We start from the raw sequence: 16,758 nt of genomic DNA, 5'->3' as shown, positions 1-16,758 counted from the left end.
TATCCAAAAGAATTCCAGCTGAGAAGTGGAATGCACACTATTACTCTTGGGTTGGATTTCCTCTCGCCTTCCCCAAATCATGAGGTTAGTGTAAGGGTCTAAGTCTCCAGTATTAAATGAAGTACAAACTCTGCAACTATAGGTTCAAAATCCTGATAGGGTTTATTCAGCCCTTCATTATTATATGAAAATACATCCACCAGTCTTGTAACAAGTACAGAGTTAGCTACACCCATGTCATGTTTAAGGGCAATCCTATGTATTACTTTTTTTAGACACCCCAAACCCTGGCCCTTTAATAGTATACCTAGCTCTATTAGCCCCAGTCTCCTGCCTCCATAACTAGGAGCTGCAGTCTTTCTCCTTTTTGCATTCTCTGCCATTTTTTTCTCTTTTATTTCTGGCTATTAGGACCTTCCTTTTTCTTTCTGATTTTCAACCTGCAGTATCTGGCCCCTGGCAGCGATAGCAAGCTGGGTTCTGCTTAGTGTGGCCTTTGTTTTACCACCAGCCTGCTGTTCCATATGCTGTCTCTTGACTGATCTAACAGGAGTGCAGTAGCATCAGAGCCGCTTCTGGTGCATTGCCAGCTAGCGCAAACCAGCCTAAGCCACCTACAGATGCTCCATGTGTCTCTTATCCCCACCTCTGGGGTTGGCCTGGGATCTACCACCTGGGCTACACATACTCTGCTCCTTTGGTTTGCAGTCTGCCTTATTTTCTGATGAGGATATACCTCCTCCACCCCAGAATTTCTCCTTTAGCACTGAGAGCCTCAAACCTCTCCTCTTCCCTTTGTCAGAAGGATCTGTCTCTTCTACCTCCTCTGGGCTAAGTACTGTATTTGAAGGGTTAGGATAGTTCCTTGGAATTCCCATTATATCATGATCTCCACAGGCAATTTGAGGTCTTAATATCTTTAAATGATTTTCATCCAGGCATTTGACCTCCCTTGTCTAGGTTCACAGCTTGACGCCTTTTCAGGTTTTTGCCCTCAGTCACTCAGCCTGTGTTCACTGTTCATCTGTTCACTGTGATTCTTTCAGAGCCTTCCTCATCTTGTTCAGAGCCTGTTTGTCTTTTTTGTAAGAATATGTGGGGAGGTGGTGAATAATATAGTAGAACACAGATTTGTAGGGTGTACACAATTCCTTTGCCTGTCTTGTCTATTTAGTTGGGGCAAATTTAGTTTACAAGCCTGTAGAGAACATGTCTGAATCCAAAGATATTAAACAACTTGGAATTTAGCTTATGTTCTCATGGTGGAATTTAAAATTGCAAGCCTAATCTCTCTGCTTTGGACATGAGAGCTTGAAACTGTCGGGTAAATTTAATCCTACAATGTTTAACCCTTTTGGTTACATGTTTTTCTATCTGTTTCAGAAAGAGGCATTGCTTTTCTTTAAAGCAACTTTTAATACCTTGGAAGACCAGCATAAAGACCTTTTTCCTCTGCACTAGCCTGGTGTTTTCCTTCACCAGCAGCTATTTCCTAGCTGTCTTGAAAATCTAAGCATAGCATCAACCTCTTCCAAATTGATTATCAACAGGTCCTACCTGACCTTATTCTCAGCACCTCGTTTTAGTGTTTTTCCCCTTCAAATATTCAGTAAATCCCATCCTACTATGTAGTTATACCAATAACCCAGCCTGCATGAACAAACCAGGGTGTGCACACAATGTAAACAATCAATCAAAATTGGTAGGAAATTTAGTCACCATCATTCGTCACTGGGGGAAATCTTCTTTGACTCCTCCACATCACACTGTGGCCAAATTATGCCATTTGCTCTGAAACACCTGTGAGATCTGCTCCCCCCTCCTGCCCCCCCCCCAAAAAAACAAAAAAAACCTTGCATCCAGGTCCTTATCTCTCATCTTGATTACTGTAACCTCTTCCTGCTCTCTGGCCTCCCTGGCTTCCACGTTGCGCAATTTCAATCCATACAAAATAGTCATGAAGATCATTTTCCTTGTATGAAACAATGAGACTAGGGGGACCTGAATACGCTTTGCTTCTGTCTATCATCACACTGAGCAACCTATCTCTTTGCCTCCTTGAGGAGAGATTTATGCCAGTTCCTTTTCAACCTTTCAACCTTCCTTTCCATGAATGTTTTTCCCACTTTCCACCCTATTTGAATTTCTTCATTAGCTCCTACTTCCCCAGCAAGGTTCTTGTCTTTGTTTTTAAGTCTTTCACATCTGACGTCATTTAGGTGTACGTCTGTCTCCGGAGCTAGGCTCAACAAATTTTGTTCATCCTCTTTTCCCACAGAAGTATCTAGAGAGGAGGCGGCAGTGGTTAGGGTACTTGGCTAGGACTTGGTAGAATGAGGTGTTTTGCCACAGATGTGTCTGTTTTGCCACAGATGTCCTGTGTGACCTTGGACAAGTCACTAAATCATCTGTAAAATGGGGTAATAGTACTTCTCTACCTCTCAGATGTTGTGTTAGGATAACCACATTGAAGATCATACATAAGTACTGATAGCACTCTCTTCCATGCCACTCCTTATGTATGAAGCACCCTCATGAGTTACTGTGATTGGCTACTGTCTTCTCATTGACGTGCCTGTGGTGTAATGCCTCCTCTTTTGAAAACATTGCTCTGACAGTCTTTTTTCTTTTTCGGGGGGGGGGGGGGAGGACGACTCCTCTAAACAAACTACGTACAGACTCCACATTTTTAACATGCACATTCTGATAATTTCTGAGATGTAGGCCACTAAAAAAAAAAACCCCAAAATGGGTGGAGCTACTAAGGATTGTCAGCTGCTTCTCTTTACCAGTGTTTCAGGGGTTGCTGTCTTTGTGGTAGAGTTGCAAGACCCCAGACTCCAATGACCTAAGTTTCAAGTGTTTACCCTGTTCTAGTTCCTGTTGGTGATAAAGGATAGGAAAGTGAGTGGGAGATTGAGTTGAATCTTTTGTTATCAGGGACTCTTAGCTGTCGCTCTGCTACAAGGCAAGGTATCCTTCTTTTGGTGTGCTGAAGGGAAATCTTGGTCTGAGAAAGTTCTCCAAACTTGAGCTCAGCTGCCACAACTGCAGAGATATGCAGGTGGGAAGCACTGATTGGTGATAGGGCATGGTGCTAAGCAGTAGAGGCCCCTCCCACTTGATTTCCTGACCCTCATTCCCTAGTCCCATAACAGAGACCTATTCCTTGGCCCCAGTGGGCAATTTTATCTCTTCTCCCACTCCCTTACTGCTTATTCCAACTAAAAAAACTATTTTTTCTTTATATATAATTCATTTTCATCAGTAAAATAATAATTGAAACAAACATTCATAAAAACTGAACAATTATATACCTAATGGGAAAAATAATTATTTTTCTACATGGGACATGGATTTGGGAAGTGAGTGTTGGTGGGGTGGGAGCCTATGAAACTAGGGAGCTGAGCTGCCCATTGTGTCCAAGAAACTGGACTTTGCAGCAGAAACGGGCAGCTAGAAGCTTTGCTGCTCCAGTCAGCTTCCTGACCCACTGCTAATCTGTGCCTATAGTTTCCTTTTATTTGTATCCTCCCTGTTTGTAGCCAGCCTTTCCTTTTGCTTGTTTGGGTATATGGAGGAGACTAGTCCTTATTTGACTTTTGAGTCCATCAGTCCAGACTCCCTTCTGGCAAACCACAACAAGGGGTGTCCCCTTTGTCCTCATTTCTTCCCTCACTACCCATCCTTTCCTGTACCCCCAGTTGGAGAGCAGCTCCTCTCTGAAACCTCCTGTTTTCTAGACATGTGCTCCATTCTAGTGAGCTAGAGGAGTTTCATCAGAGTGGACTTCCACTCCTCTGCACTACTTTCTATCCTCCACCCCTGAAAATACCCATACTCACATTGCCCAGACTCATCAGAATCTGGAGTCTTGCAGCTCTACCACAAAGACAGCAACCCCTACAGCTGTACTTAGAGACGTGATGTGGGGGCCAGAATGTTTGAGGCTGAAAATAGCAGCTGATGACTACAGTGTAGATACTGTTGAATAACTTAAGTGCTTCTTTCCTTTTGGTTTGCATTGTGATGTGAAGTCCAACGACCTTAACTTTAAACTTTGAGTTTACAAACCTTTGTGTGGGAGCTATACATGAATATTTACACACAGTATTAGGGTGTGTAGAGTGTGTATGTATGTAGCTTTTGCTTAATGGCTATATTTCACATTATGGAAGTGCCATTCAATGGAAATAAGGCTCCCAAGCAATCTTAATTCTGCTTTGACTCCATGAGAGAAAAATGAAAAAATCTAATACCTAATATTAAGAATCAGTTTCATCTAGGACCCCAAACACTATTCTGCACTAATAACTGTGTGTTTATGGCATGTTGCCACTACTGGCAGTATGAACATTGTTTGTATGCCTTAACTATGCACTGCTGTGCCTCAATAGATTTGGAGTTACCTTAAGTTTAAAATTAACCCTGAATTTCCTAGGTTTGTAATGCTTGTTTTTGGTGTAATTATGACACCCCTATAATTATTTTACCCTTAAGTTGATGACATGTATACTCTTAACTTAGCTGCATTTTAATGTAGTTTGTGTCTGGGAATATAAAAACATACTATCAAAATTGTGTATTATCATGGTGTGGCTGTATATCTCCCTTACCCCTTTTTCATAGCCTTTGTGCTCTGTTGGTTCAGAATGTGAGCTCTATTGGAGTGCAGAACTGTATTTTTCTTTGTGTATATCTGTTAACACATAATTGGTACTACTGGAAAATAAGAGACTACAGTTTCACACTTTCAGTATGTTTTTATATAGCTAGGATAAATAGAGGACAAAGCTAAAGTAGATACCTTTTAATTAAAGGAAAGCACATAGCTATGTTCATCATCACCATATCAAGTCACTAGATGGCATGCTTACTGCACATGCAAGTAACTAAAACAGATTTGTAGTAGTTTAGGGATGATATTTCTAATAAAATGTAAGTACAACAGGCATTTCTAGATTTGGATATCTTCCCCCTGTGAGACCTTTGCAACTGGGTCTTAGGGTATGCCCCTTACGGCTTCACTCTGATGCTCTGGTTCTGACCATGCAAACGGAGCAACACTGCAGAGCTCCTTCATTATCCATTGCTATTCTAGAATTTATAATTGATTCTGCAGCAGCAAGAAATCTGTTTCCCTGCTCCCCCCCCACTCGTCTCTGTTTTTAAGGGTACCAAAGGGATGTGTTACATGAATAGACCTGTTCTCTGACCTCCTTCCTTCTGTTTATTCCCCTTTCCCACTTGTGGCAGAAGGGACGAAAGGTGCCAGCCAAAGGACAAGAGGTCTCAGAAGGAGAGCTCTGCCACAACTGCTTCCATCCTGCAGATAATCAGAGTACAGAGCAAAGTTTTGCATCCAAGTTATTTAGCTACTGCTGTGTTACAACAGAATATATCTGATGTTTACATGTGAAACTCAGGTCCATCTAGATACATCAGTCAAGGATATGAAAAATTCACATGCCTGAGAGAAATAGTTAAGCTGACCTAAGCTCCGGTATTGACTGGAAGAGTGGAAGAATTCTGTCGACCTAGCTATCACCTAACGGGGTCTGGGTTTCCTGCTGCAATGGAAAACCTCCTTCTATTGCTGTAGGGAGTATCTGTGCTACAATGCTACAGCGGCATAGCTGCAACACTTCCTCTGTGCTGCTGTAGCTCTTGTAGTATAAGTATAGCTTGAGGAGCACCCTCAATAGCTATATAAGCAGAGAAGTCTACAAATATCCCACTTATTAGTCCCTACCCTAAGGAAGCCTACATTCTATCTTCCTTTGTAAGTATAGTACCTAACACAATAAGATTCTGATTTTGATTGAAGTCTCTGGGCACTACCTCACTACAAATAATCTATCATGGCCAATAATGCAACAACTTCAGCTCTATTTGTACGAAGAATAAAATATTGATACATGTGACTTAACTAAGCTGTGCATTGGTAGTATGCTTTAATTATTTTAGTATATTAATGTTACATTTTTGGACTCAGAGGTCTAGAGGATTGAATCTGAGGCTGAGAGCTAAGAAGTACTCAGTTTAATCCCAGCATTGTCATTGATTCCCCCTGGATAAGTCATTTAACCCCTCTGCTCCTATATCCCCATCTGTAAATGGGGATAATATAATTTATCTACCTCACATGAATGCTGAATGTTAGGTAGCTTTGTTGTGAATGAAGCAGTTTAATTTTTTTTTAAATGCTGTGTAACTGATGAGGGTTTTTTAAAATTCTGAGTACAAACTACACCATATGATTCCCCTTAATGTGTGTGTGTTGTTTTCAGGGATGTTCAGAAGAATTACAGCTGCTGCCACCAGGCTTTTCACAGGAGATGGATCTGATGGTAGTTTTTATACCCTTGAGAGTCTGAGTGGTCTTGTTCAGTTCATGATTCCCACACATCCTGCTTTAGTGCTCCTCTGGTGTCAAATCCTACTTCTTGTCAATTACACCAACTACAGCTGGTGGTCAGAGGTGCATCAAACACCCAAGTAAGTCTGTTTTTAATATGAAATGTGGATATGCTGTAATTTAGACTATCATACTGATTTTTAATTTCTACAGTTATGGAAAAACATCTGTAGCTGTTGCATAACAAATCCTCCCTTCTGAACTGATCTGTTTCCAAATGGTCTTAAAACATAGTATCTGGTAGTAAGGTAGAGTACAAGCATTGCTTTGTCTAGACTCTGAGTGACAGTGGATGACAGTAGTGAAATCTGTATCTGAAAGAAAAGACCTCAAACATAGTCACACCTAGATTAGAAAAAGTGGTCCTGGCCCTAGCGGCAACTTTGTCTGAAAGCTGCTGTTAAATTACGAATTTTAATAACAAGCTGTGGGACATAGTGTCAGTAAAGGGGGCTAATAAAACTTCTGCCACTTCTTCGTGTTCTTTCCCCCAATTTACCAACATCACCTCCCTTTTATCTGGATTGGGTCTCTTTCTCAGCCTGACAGTGGATTAGATGCTCAGTCAACCGTAGCTGGATGTGAAGAGAAGTGCTAGGTTTTATTATTGTATGGAAGGTTGTATAGCCCATATCCCCTTGCAGACTCCTATCAGACATATTGTAATAAATACTGAACAAGAGGGGTGATGAGATGTAATCCACAACACCACACAAGAGACTATAGAACTAATGACAAAGCAGGAGATCTGTTTCATACGGAGGAATGCTTACAATGGGTTCTTTTAAAATGGAAATTGAGTATCTACTTTGGCTGAAGTATTAGCAATAAAACATGTTTTTCATACAGGAGGCACAGTCTTTCCAGTACTAAGTTGCTGAGCCCTCAGATATCTGAAGACAGTGATGAATTTGATTCAGAATCCAAATTCGGCATGTGCAATCGAGAGATAGTACGAAGAGGAGCGCTCATTCTTTTTTGTGACTATGTTGTAAGTTTAGAACTGTGAATGTTAAGCTTGTAAGTGGTTTGGGGGTTTTACTTGGGTGCTTTATCTTTGAGGTGCAGTGTGATTATTTTAAATGTAGATCACAATAAGGGAAAAGTGAGAGAGATTAATCATATTTACTTCCGGGGGAACTACATAGAATGAGTTGTTCATATATCAAATTCCACTTTTGAAAGTGGCTACTCTTTTTTTCTTTTCTATGCATATATCTTATTAGTGTGATTATTTTAGATACTCATGCATTATCTTAGGCATTCTCTCTGCACTGAATCCTCATTGTCCACAAATAAATCCTTTATAAGTAACAATGGTGAATGGTGTATTCTTACATATGTGATCTCATGAGCAGACTGAGAAGCTTATAAAAGTTTAGACCCTCCTCTACGACTGAATTTCTTCATGTCATTAGAATAAACTCTTCACCTTAATATATGTAGGAGAGTTTAATTCTGCTATTCTGTTCAGGCTCTCATGAATAGGGCAACTCCTAAGACTTCAGACTTTGTAGGCTCTCAAACACAGCATTAGAAGAGTCAGTCTCTCTGTTGCATGTTGATGAGTACAAGAGAAATAGCTGTGTTAGTCTGTTTTTAGCAAAACAGCAAGAGTTCTGTGGCACCTTAAAGACTAAGAAATTTATTTGGCCATAGCCTTTCGTGATGCATCCGAAAGTGGGTTTTTGCCCACAAAAGCTTATGCCCAAATAAATTTGTTAGTCTTTAAGGTGCCATAGAACTCTCGCAGTCTCTCTATTGATATTAGTACACACTTCCAGAAGATTGTTCTACCTCCAGTGAGAAACACTGACTGTTGAAGGCCTAAATAGTTCAACTGCAGTGAAAGATATAGGGTGTTCACTTTAAAAGGAAACAAACTGTAGACCAGCATTGAGACTTTGTAGAAACAATTCTGATACATACTGAATGTGTATCTATAATTCATTATTATTAAAAATGTTGCATAAAAGCAGGGCATTTGAGTTTATTTGTTCTTTCCAGTTGTTCTCTACCTGAATTCATCGTCTTTGACATAATGAATGTTGAAACAATTTGTTGCAAATAGAGGATTGACTTTTCAGGTGAATTTGCAACAGAATCAAATGAACTGAAAGAAAAGATCTGGTTGTCATGTAAATGATCATAGTAATGAAGTCTAAAAGGAAATAAAATATAGACACTTGTAAATGGAAGATTTTTAATATAATGTTGTTCAAAGTTCCACATGAAAAATTACTTGCTTTTAATTGTATATGTAGTAGTGGATTGTTTCTACTATTCTTTTAGTAATGAAATGCTTACATGGGTAGTAATATTGGAATTATGGAATCCATTTTACTTTTTCCCTATAGTGTCAAAACCTACATGATTCCGAACACTTGACATGGCTTATAGTGAATCATGTTCAAGATCTGATTAATCTGTCCCATGAGCCTCCAGTACAAGACTTTATTAGTGCCGTTCATAGGAATTCAGCAGCCAGTGGTCTCTTCATCCAGGCTATTCAGTCTCGGTGTGAGAACCTTGCAACTGTAAGTTTGACTTGAGCCTTTTAATAATGAAGTTTAGGCCTTTCTTGTTAACTGTATTTGGAATCACTTTGATTGCTTTTTCATTTCTGGGTCTTTTATATCACCAAATGTGTTGTTGGTGCCAAAAGACAACAGTTGGCATCTGAGCCACACTGGGTTAAGTGCTGCTCAGACACACAGGTAGATGTGATCCCTACCCAAAGAGCTTACAAGCTAATGCTAAGTAATAAATACAAGTGAACTCTAGACATTGGATAACTAAAAACTGTGTCCACTCCCTCACATGCTACAACCCTTTGGAGAGAGATTAATTTGATTTGAATCCTCTTTAGTCACAAACTCACTCTTTCATCTTCATTGCCTTTCTGTTGCTACACAGAGTGCAAACATACAGTGTCAGTTGCTGTGTTGTTGATTAATCAGATCATAAATGCAACATGGATCTTTTTTTTCTTTTAGGAGCCTATGTATTGATGCTGTATATTTGCTATAAAGTGTACTCTTAAATTTAAAACAAACTAGTTAAAACGTGTGAAAGTAACGCTGTAAAAAAGCATCCATGTTTGTTTCTTAAATTGAGCATATTTGATATGGAAAGTACTAAGACTTTTTTGCCCAACTGCCAGTCCTATAAATTCAATTGGGGTCAGTCAATCTACGTTCCTTCCTTCCTAAGCATCACCACAAGTAATAAAGTTCTGAAATGTAAATTAAGTACTTGGTGACATTTTTTACAGCATCTTTGCCTTCAGTGGCGGTTCAGAAATTAATAGACAGTTCTGCTGCTGATGCCTAAGAACAAGTAGGATCCAGTTGACCCTAGCAAAACTAAAGAGTAATAAAAGAGTAGTCCTATGTTGTGCTCTCTTCCCCTAATCCCTCATTTATGGGCTGTGCATTTTCCATGAAGAATTCTGAAGCAGTCCTTCCTCAGCAACACTTGTTGCTGTTTCCCTTGGCTGGGTATTCATCTCTTTTCAAGTCATAAGCAGAGGAAGATTTCCTAGAAAGTAGAAGGTTAGTGTACATATATTTGGGAGTGAAGGGAATTAAACAATACTAAATTAAACTAATTTTTATAGACCAGTTCATTCACTCAAGTTTCTGTTTAAAAGTGAAGGTTGGTGACAGCCGTGCTTTAATTTATAAGCTGTTTTACTAGATTTTCACAAACTGCTTGAAAATTAAAAAAAAGATCATTGGACACTATCTTCTCCCTCTCTGCGCCCTCTCATCCAAATCTCTGGTCCTGAAGTATTCCTTCTCTTCTTTATCAATCAAGTTCTCTGCCACCATAATCCCCTTCTCTCTCCTCTTATTCTCATTTTCTTACCTTCCTTCTCCTCTGCCTCTGCATAGGCATTATCCCTTCCATGATTAAACATTCCTTTCATTGTCTCCCATCCTGAAAAACTCTGTAGATGCTATTTTCCTTTCTCTGCTTCTTTTAAGGTCAGCTTGAATTTAAAGCAGAAAGGAAATGAAGCAATCTGTTACTTTCAAAGCTCTCTTTGACAGTCTACCCCAGACCCTCTGCCTTCACTTTCTCCTATAACTACACTAATTCTTGCTCCCTAAATTCTGTGCCTCTTCTAACCGCACAATTTGTTCATTCATCACTTCAGACTTCGTCTTTTTTTCTAGCTGCTTTGTACAATTAAACAGCACTCCAGTTACTGTTCATCAAGCTGTGTTCTGCACTTCCTTAAATTAAAAAAAAAAATTAAAATCCACCTGCTTTCAAATGTGTTTAAATAGTAATTTTTACATGAAATTCAGTTAGTCATCTTCTATACTGTCTTTGTAAGCACTGTTCATTTAGTCTGTAAGCTCTTAGGTGTTAGAACCAGTTGCTTGTTTAGCACAGTCCATCTGTTGTTCCAGCAATTTTTATATTTAACTGTGCTACTGTTTTTACAAAATAACTAAGATGAGAAAAAATATAACTTAATTTTTTTCCCCTAATATTTAGCCAACAACACTAAAGAAGACCCTGCAGTGCTTAGAGGGGATTCATCTCAGCCAGTCTGGTGCTGTGTTAATGTTGTATGTGGACAAGCTTTTGTGTACTCCATTCCGTGTGCTGGCTCGCATGGTTGATACACTTGCTTGTCGTCGAATAGAAATGCTTTTGGCTGCAACTTTACAGGTAGGAATAAAATATACTTGCCTCTAAATTAGAGTTGCTAATACTAGCAATATAATTTAATGTGATTTAAATTAAAGCACATTTTAATTACTTGACAGTGATGTTTAGAGACGAGGGAAAAACAGAATATCACTTGTTGTGTTTAGCAAGTTTGTCTGAGTGATTCAGTTTAATCCTATGTTATGATCTCCATATTGTTTAATAATTCTTATTTGCTCTTCTGAGTCTGTTTAAAATACATATGTATGGTTTTATTCATGTTCATGCTTCATATTTATCGTTACATCACTGTTTTCTGCAGAACAGCATTTCTCAGTTACCAGTTGAAGAACTGGATAGAATTCAGGAATATCTTCAAAACAGTGGATTAGCACCAAGGTAAAATATTAGTAATAGGTCACTGTCGTTATAACATATGCATGTTTTTAATGATGTGACACTGCTTTTTAAAGTTATGTATATAAAAGTAGAGGCATGCAAAGATTTTCCATGACTTGGGTACACAATTAAAACATGATTAGGCCCTCTCTGTACTGCAAGATGGAAACCATATTGTAACTTTCTCAGGGACAGTCATGTTGTAACCAGGTGCCCTTACAGAGTTTAATTTTTAGTGCTGAAGTTTTTAGGAGACTATACTTCTGCACCACAGCAGAAATGTTTTAAGCTTTGAGCACAGGAGAGACAGTCATTCTACAATCAACACAGGCAGCCTGAACCATCTAGCAAGCACCAAAGTTATCTGCATACACCACCATGTCTGCTCATCAGCTCACATCATCATCAAGGCAGCAGATTTAACTTCTTGAGCCGGAGTAGTAAACAAATTAATCCTATTCTGGATCGTAGACACTTGAATGCTTTCATTTGTAAGCACAAATTCAGGGTGGTGACTGACCTCCATAATTCCAACTCTGATCCACATGACTGGTATGCAGCTCTTGACCTTAAGGATGCTTATTTCCATATAGCAGTTCATCCTGCCCACAAAAGATACCTGAGATTTAAGGCAGGCAATCTTCACATTCCAGGGTGTTGCTCTTTAACCTATCGACTTCACCAAAGATATTGATAAAATACCTAGTGGTAGTTGAAGCTTAACTCAGGAAACATTGAGTTCAAGTTTAGCCATACTTCGATGACTGGATCATTTATTGGAAGTCTCATCAACAACTTACAGGCTCCTTACAACAAAATACAACTTTTGTCTTCTTGAGATTGAGTAAACAAAGAAAAAAATACTAACTCCAACTCAAAGAACAGAGTTTAGAAAAGCGGTGTTGTATTATACTACAGCAATGGCCTGTCTGCCCCAAGAAAGATTCCAAGTCATAACAGATCTGTCTACTCACCTGCAAGTTCATCCCAAGACATCAATAAAGATTTGTTTCAGAAATCTAAGACACATGGCTTCCTGCACAAATGCCAGACATACTTTTTGTTGCATGCAAAGATGGTTGAAATCTGTAGTAAGCAAGCAGGCATCCCCTGAGTGTGACATATTTTTCCGCAACTCCTGGGATCATTAAATTAGTGGAAAGATCCTTTGAAAATTTGCAAGGTGCTTCTTTCCACCATTGCCATCAAAAACATTGGTGGTGATACCTCCACATTAGGTTTGGGCAGTCCACTTAGACAACCTTCACATTCAGGGCATAGGGACTCCTCAGGAGGCCCAGTTTCACATAAATACCTTGATGCTATGAGCTGTTAGTTGAGTGTGCACATTTTTCTCCCAGTATCTCATAGAAACCATCCTTAAACCACTCACCACACACAGGGTCAGATTCATCCAGGATGCTACTGACTTCCTCCAGAAACTCTACAACATTAACAACCTCCCCTAGAACACCATCCTTGCCACCCTGGATATCATCTCCCTATACATCGATATCCCTCATTATGATTGTATACTACCTGTCTCAAATACATACAAGATGATGCACAACCCTCAGAAATCCACCCAAAACACACTGCTAAACTCATCCATTTCATCCTCACCCACAACAGCTTAACATTTAAGTTCAAACACTTTTCCCAAATCATGGGAACAGCCAAAGCACTAGGATAGCTCCCCAATAGGCTAGTCTTTTCATGAGCTACCTCAAAGAATAATTTCTAGAAAAATGTACCACAAAACCAATGATATGCCTGAAGAACACCAATTATATTTTCATCTTCTGTGAATGACCTAAACTTCAACAATCACCACCCATCCATCAAACTTTCTAGAAGAGTCCCACACCAGTATCCGCTTCCTGGCCACCATAGTCAGTTTAAACAATGGAACCATAGAAATGATTATATACAAGAAACTCACCAATCACCATGCCTACCAGCCAACCACCCCAGACACACCAAAAAATCTGTTATCTACAGCCAGGCACTCAGATACCACAGAATTTGCTCTGAAGGCAAAGTCCAAGATACACACCTAAATACACTTAAAACCACCTTCATTAAACAAGGACATTCCACCAGAGCAATAGATTGCCTCATGGAAAGGACCACCCAAATAGTCCAGGAGAACCTGCTTCAATATGGGAAAAAGAAACGCAGTGACCGCACACTTCTAGTTGTCACCCACACTGGAACCTCTGTGGGACATCATTAAGTAATTACAACCATATTTTATGGGGATCACATCCTGAAAGAAATCTTTCCCAATCATGCTATTCTGGCCATCAAACAACCCCCAAGCTCATCATCAGAAGAAAGCTCCCCAGAACAGGACACACCAACTCAAAGCAGCACCAGCCTTGGCAGAACAGATGCAAAACCTGCAGACATATCTCCACTGCTGTGATAATTAGTACCCCACACAACACACCTTTCAAGATTCATGGGTCCTACACATGCTTGTCACAGTATGTGGTGTACCTCATTAGGGCATCAAATGGGCAATAACAATTATGTGGGTAAAAACCAGACAATCAGTATGGTCTTGAATGAACTCTGATAGGATGTTTTTGTCTTTTCTCATTCTTCTATCATCTGTGGGCAAACACTTTTCACAAAGCAATCACTCCATATCTGATCTGTCAATACTTATCATTAAGGGAAGCCTGCACAACACCTTCAAACGGTGAGCCTGGCAATTTAAATTCATAACTCTGCTAGACACCAAAAATCGTGGACTTAACAAAGGCACTGGTTTTATGACTCATTACAACAGTTTGTAACAGACTACACTGCCTACTCCCATTAATTGCTTCAAACCCTTAATGCATATTACTCTAACCCCCAATTGCCCACTTCATTTCAAGTAACTGTGTCCAACACGTTATCCCTTTTGCTTAACAATCTGTCCCAACTTGTATTTATCTCAGACACTCTGCTTCCTTCCCCAAATCTGAAGAAGAGCTCTGTGTAGATCAAAAGCTTGTGACTTCTCCCCACAGAAGTTGGTCCAATATATCCTGGGACCAACACGGCAATAACACTACTAACAAGATATATCATGACTGACAATGTTTTATGTTAATAAACAAGGGGATAAGCAAGATCTACCCTTCTGTCTGTATGCCTATGGAACTTCTGTATCCATCACAGAATGGATCTGAAAGTAGTACATCGGCTGGGATTACAGAATGTGCTGGCAAATCACCGCAGAAAACAATTTACAAGCAATGATGGTGGTCAGTAAAGGACTTTGTTATCCTAGATACATTCCTTAGTGAGGTCATCTAACCATAGACCTCTTTGCAACCAAAGAAAATGAGGTGTTGAATGTTTTGCTCCACAGGAGGGCAAAATCAGGTAACTGTCTGATGCATTGCTGTCCTCTGGTCTCAAGGCCTAATGTATGCTTACCTTCTCATTCCATCAATCCCAAGAGCCCTCGGGAAGCTCAGGCAGCTCCAGCACAACTCATGCAGTCTGGTTCTCAGATCTGAAGAATCTGTCAATTGAATTTCCAGTTCAGTTGCTTCTCCAACCAGCTGTGATATCTCCGAGATTGTTGGATCCTCCCTTTAGAGCCATACTCCTTGCACCTCACAAGCATGGATTCAGGCTGACAGACATCAAAAGAGGACCTGTTTAGCTGAAAATTCTCAAATACAGTAGACCGTGTCGCAGTTCAGGGCATCTGACCTGTATTTCCCCCTCATGGTCCAGCAAGGGCACCCACTCTCAGGCTTCCAGCTCCACAGCTGTCGCCTCTCTTGGGCAGAGACATGTCTCATTCTCTCCTTACTGGGGTATTTCCAGGTTGCACAGTTCCCTGACTTCACTGTAAATCCTCCAGTGCTCCAGACAGCCTCAGCATGTCTTCTTCATCTTCTCCTCAAAGGCTATAAACTGCATAATTACCCACAGTTAAGTTACCACACAGCTCTAAGATACTTAAAAAATAAATGTGCTGTTACAGAGAAAACATTAAAAACAATATAAGAAGCTACACACATGCTAATAAGCTTATCAGTGATCACTCCCTGACTCCAACAAGGGGTCTGGCTGATAGACAGTCCTTCAAATCCTACCCTGGGTTTTTTCTGTGCTCACAAGTTCATAGCAGCTGCTAGATTCATGCGTGTGCTTGTTCTGAGAAGAAAACCATTATTTTATCCAGTTTGAGCATCTGGTTTGGCCGTCATGTAACAGGTGATCAGCAAACTGTGAGTTTCTCCTCAGGACATAACTTCTCATCTCCAGAGACATTCTTTTGAAGCTATCTTCTCCCTCCTTCCAGATATTTCCTAGGAATCCTACTTTAGTTTGTTTAGCACTTTGTTTAGCACTTTGTTTCAAGCTTGTAACACTTCCCAAGGTTTGCATTAGTCACATCTCCTAAAAAAGTTGCATACAATCCCATAATAACACAAACATCTGCATTTTTAATATAAGCTCATAAGATACTTAAATTTAATTCAATAAGTTTTAACTTGATAAAGTAAGGCTTGTCCAGGATATTGCAGGAAATTGCCATCTCTCTCACAGAAAAGACTTCTGCATAGTAGAAAAGATTGACTATGTGGGCACAACATCAATTATCTGTTTCTAACTTGGATACCAGATTTACTGGTGTACCTTGTATCATTAAAAATCTCTGGACTTTCTGTGAGCTCCCTTAGGGTTCACCTAACGGCTATCTCAGTCATCCATTTTCTAATTTAGATGTATTCCACACTTTTACACCCTATAGTAGCAAGGTTTAGAAAGATCTCTGTGGGTTTATGCCCCTGTAGTGATGTGGCTGGAGCAGCACCCCTTTGTGCCCTGATGAAACCACAGGTCTTTCTCAGGGAAGCTAATTGTTCCTTCAGGCAATTGGAATGGATTAACTCTGAAATGTTCTAAAATAAAAAGCATACCTAACTCACTGCTGGGCTGTCAACCTGTCTTCCTGTGGGATGTACCTGTCCTTTTCTTCAGGCTTGGTTCCCAAACTTGTGAATCACTCGCCTCTTGGGGTCTGGCTGCTCCAAGTAAGAAGTCCATCTCTCTGCAACTCTGCAGGCAAAGTTCCCTTCAGGCAAAGCTCCAGCCTTGTCCGGGCCATTCAGCCCTGAACTTAGGCAGACTCTCCTTTTTTTGATCCCTCCATGCTTGTGTTGGCTATAGGTATAACCCAGCGAGGCTAGCTGGGTCCACAGGCTCTCCTTAACCCTGTCTCTGCTTGCGTAGGGCCTGTCTGCTTTATCACACCCCTA

The 16,758-nt window shown here is 40.1% G+C and overlaps 1 protein-coding gene across 5 annotated transcripts in view; it reads left to right on the top strand.

Moving 5' to 3' along the window:
• HTT (huntingtin) overlaps positions 1-16,758 on the top strand; it is a 199,443-nt gene that overhangs the window by 112,311 nt on the left and 70,374 nt on the right. For all 5 annotated transcript variants that reach the window (XR_010921863.1, XR_010921864.1, XM_067558891.1 and 2 more), the window contains 5 exons: positions 6,291-6,498; positions 7,268-7,409; positions 8,776-8,955; positions 10,928-11,104; positions 11,406-11,482. Coding sequence is in view for 3 of the 5 variants with exons in the window: in XM_067558891.1 (XP_067414992.1) it covers positions 6,291-6,498; positions 7,268-7,409; positions 8,776-8,955; positions 10,928-11,104; positions 11,406-11,482 (784 nt within the window). In the remaining 2 variants the exon portion in view is untranslated. The remainder of the gene's footprint in view (positions 1-6,290; positions 6,499-7,267; positions 7,410-8,775; positions 8,956-10,927; positions 11,105-11,405; positions 11,483-16,758) is intronic.

This window comes from Emydura macquarii, unplaced genomic scaffold (assembly GCF_026122565.2).
Source record: "Emydura macquarii macquarii isolate MOO-44397 ecotype Brisbane River unplaced genomic scaffold, CSIRO-AGI_Emac_v2 contig_2199, whole genome shotgun sequence".
NCBI classification, from domain to species: Eukaryota; Metazoa; Chordata; order Testudines; family Chelidae; genus Emydura; species Emydura macquarii.
This window is presented reverse-complemented; position numbering and strand designations above follow the sequence as displayed.